At 27.6% G+C, this 1,732-nt stretch overlaps 1 protein-coding gene across 1 annotated transcript in view; it reads right to left on the bottom strand.

The window, feature by feature from the left end:
- The window catches only part of LOC105624571 (hormone receptor 4), a 165,569-nt gene extending 164,075 nt beyond the window's left edge, over positions 1–1,494 (bottom strand). The window contains exon 1 of the mRNA XM_012205929.1: positions 1,425–1,494. Coding sequence (XP_012061319.1) covers positions 1,425–1,494 — 70 coding nt within the window. The remainder of the gene's footprint in view (positions 1–1,424) is intronic.
- Positions 1,495–1,732: the final 238 nt, after the last annotated feature.

The following is a 1,732-nucleotide window of genomic DNA, read 5'->3' as shown; positions in this document are numbered from 1 at the left end:
TATATATATATATATATATATATAGAGAGAGAGAGAGAGAGAGAGAGAACACACACACACACACACACACACACACACACACACACACACACACACACACACACACACACACACAAAATGTCTGAATTAACGATAAAACTCTCGTATAGCGACAGAATGAACTAAACTGAAAAAGTCTTCTATCATTTTGCAATTTTTTACAATAATTAACAAGATATTAATTACTAAAAATCGCTAAATATTGGTTTTCAATAATTTTTTATTCAAGTACTATCAATTTTACAAACAGCAAGAGACAAAAATTGTTTTTTTTTCTTCTCTAACAAAGTTCTAAGAATTTTTTCAAAATTTTTAATACCGTACTTTCTGTCGATACTTTGTGTTGGTAAAAATAGTTAAATGTGAATTTAAGATAAGAAAATGCAATACTAAAAAGTTAATAAAAAATTCTGAAAAAATTTTTAGAACTTTATGAGAAGAAAATAAGCAATCTTTGTCTCTTGCTGTTTTTTTATAAAGTTGATAGTATGTAAGTAAAAATTATTGAAGATCAATATTCGACAATTTTCAGTAATTAATATCTTGTTAACTATTATGAAAATTACAAAAAAATAGTAGAGGATTTTTCGACTCAGTTTATCCATTCAGCCGTTATGCGAGTTTTATCGTTAATTATCCAATTATTTTAGACACCTTGTATACATATACGATGTAAATAAATAGGGAACTACCTATAATAATATCAGAATTTCATTTTATCATGTCTTAATGAGCTTTAAAAGATGACTTCTATTCAATTTATTTAAAATCATTTCTTTTTAACTGTAAATAGTATACATGATAAGTATAATATAAAAAAAAATATTTTATATTTTCTTATTCGTTTTTTCCATGAGGCATTATCTTCTTGCCGATAATATATAATTATTAAATCTCATGTACATTATTATAATATATATAATAAATATCTAAAAATTCATTTAAATAATTCACAATTTCAATGAATATAGATATAATATTAAACTTTATTGAAATGAATTTTGTTATGTCGATCAATGATTCAAGTTTTATAGTAGAGAAAGTTTCGTTCCACTATAAATGTAATTTCATTGATATAAATATAATTTGATATATACTATATATTAGTAAATATATGTATATCTATTGGAAATGTTGAAAATTCCAACTCTTTTTCAAGTACACTAAATGAAATCATGTAGATTTCATCGTACAATATATTCAAATATAAAAACAATACGATGAAACATCTTTTACAAAAGTATGCATTTATCTGATTATATGCCAGCCAAATATTTCATATAATTTCTATTTACCGCTGTTATATTCTTACTTTGGAGGAGCCCCTCTCGAGTAGAGCAAATAGTGCTTTAGTTAGAATCAGAATTGCAAGAGTAAAATACTACCTTGAAGGACACTCATCTTCGCGCACACGGAAGAGTGCCGACCTTGGAGGACACTCATCTTCGCGCACATGATATTATCATGCGATGATGATTCAGAGCAAAGTCAAACAAACTACAGAAACTCCCTGGACTGGGACTCGATGCTTGATTCCAACTCTCATCACAGTCATGTATCAATTGACGATTCATGCATTTGAAATTCTTTGTTCAAGGATTCACATGAGCGTTTGCGCAGAGCGTTCGCAAAACAAATTGTAATATTCAGCGCATATTTTTCAATTTTTCACACATTCGACACTATATGAGGG

Source organism: Atta cephalotes (assembly GCF_000143395.1).
Source record: "Atta cephalotes unplaced genomic scaffold scaffold00082, whole genome shotgun sequence".
NCBI lineage: Eukaryota > Metazoa > Arthropoda > Insecta > Hymenoptera > Formicidae > Atta > Atta cephalotes.
The sequence above is the reverse complement of the archived record's forward strand: the minus strand, read 5'-3'. Positions and strand labels throughout refer to the sequence as shown.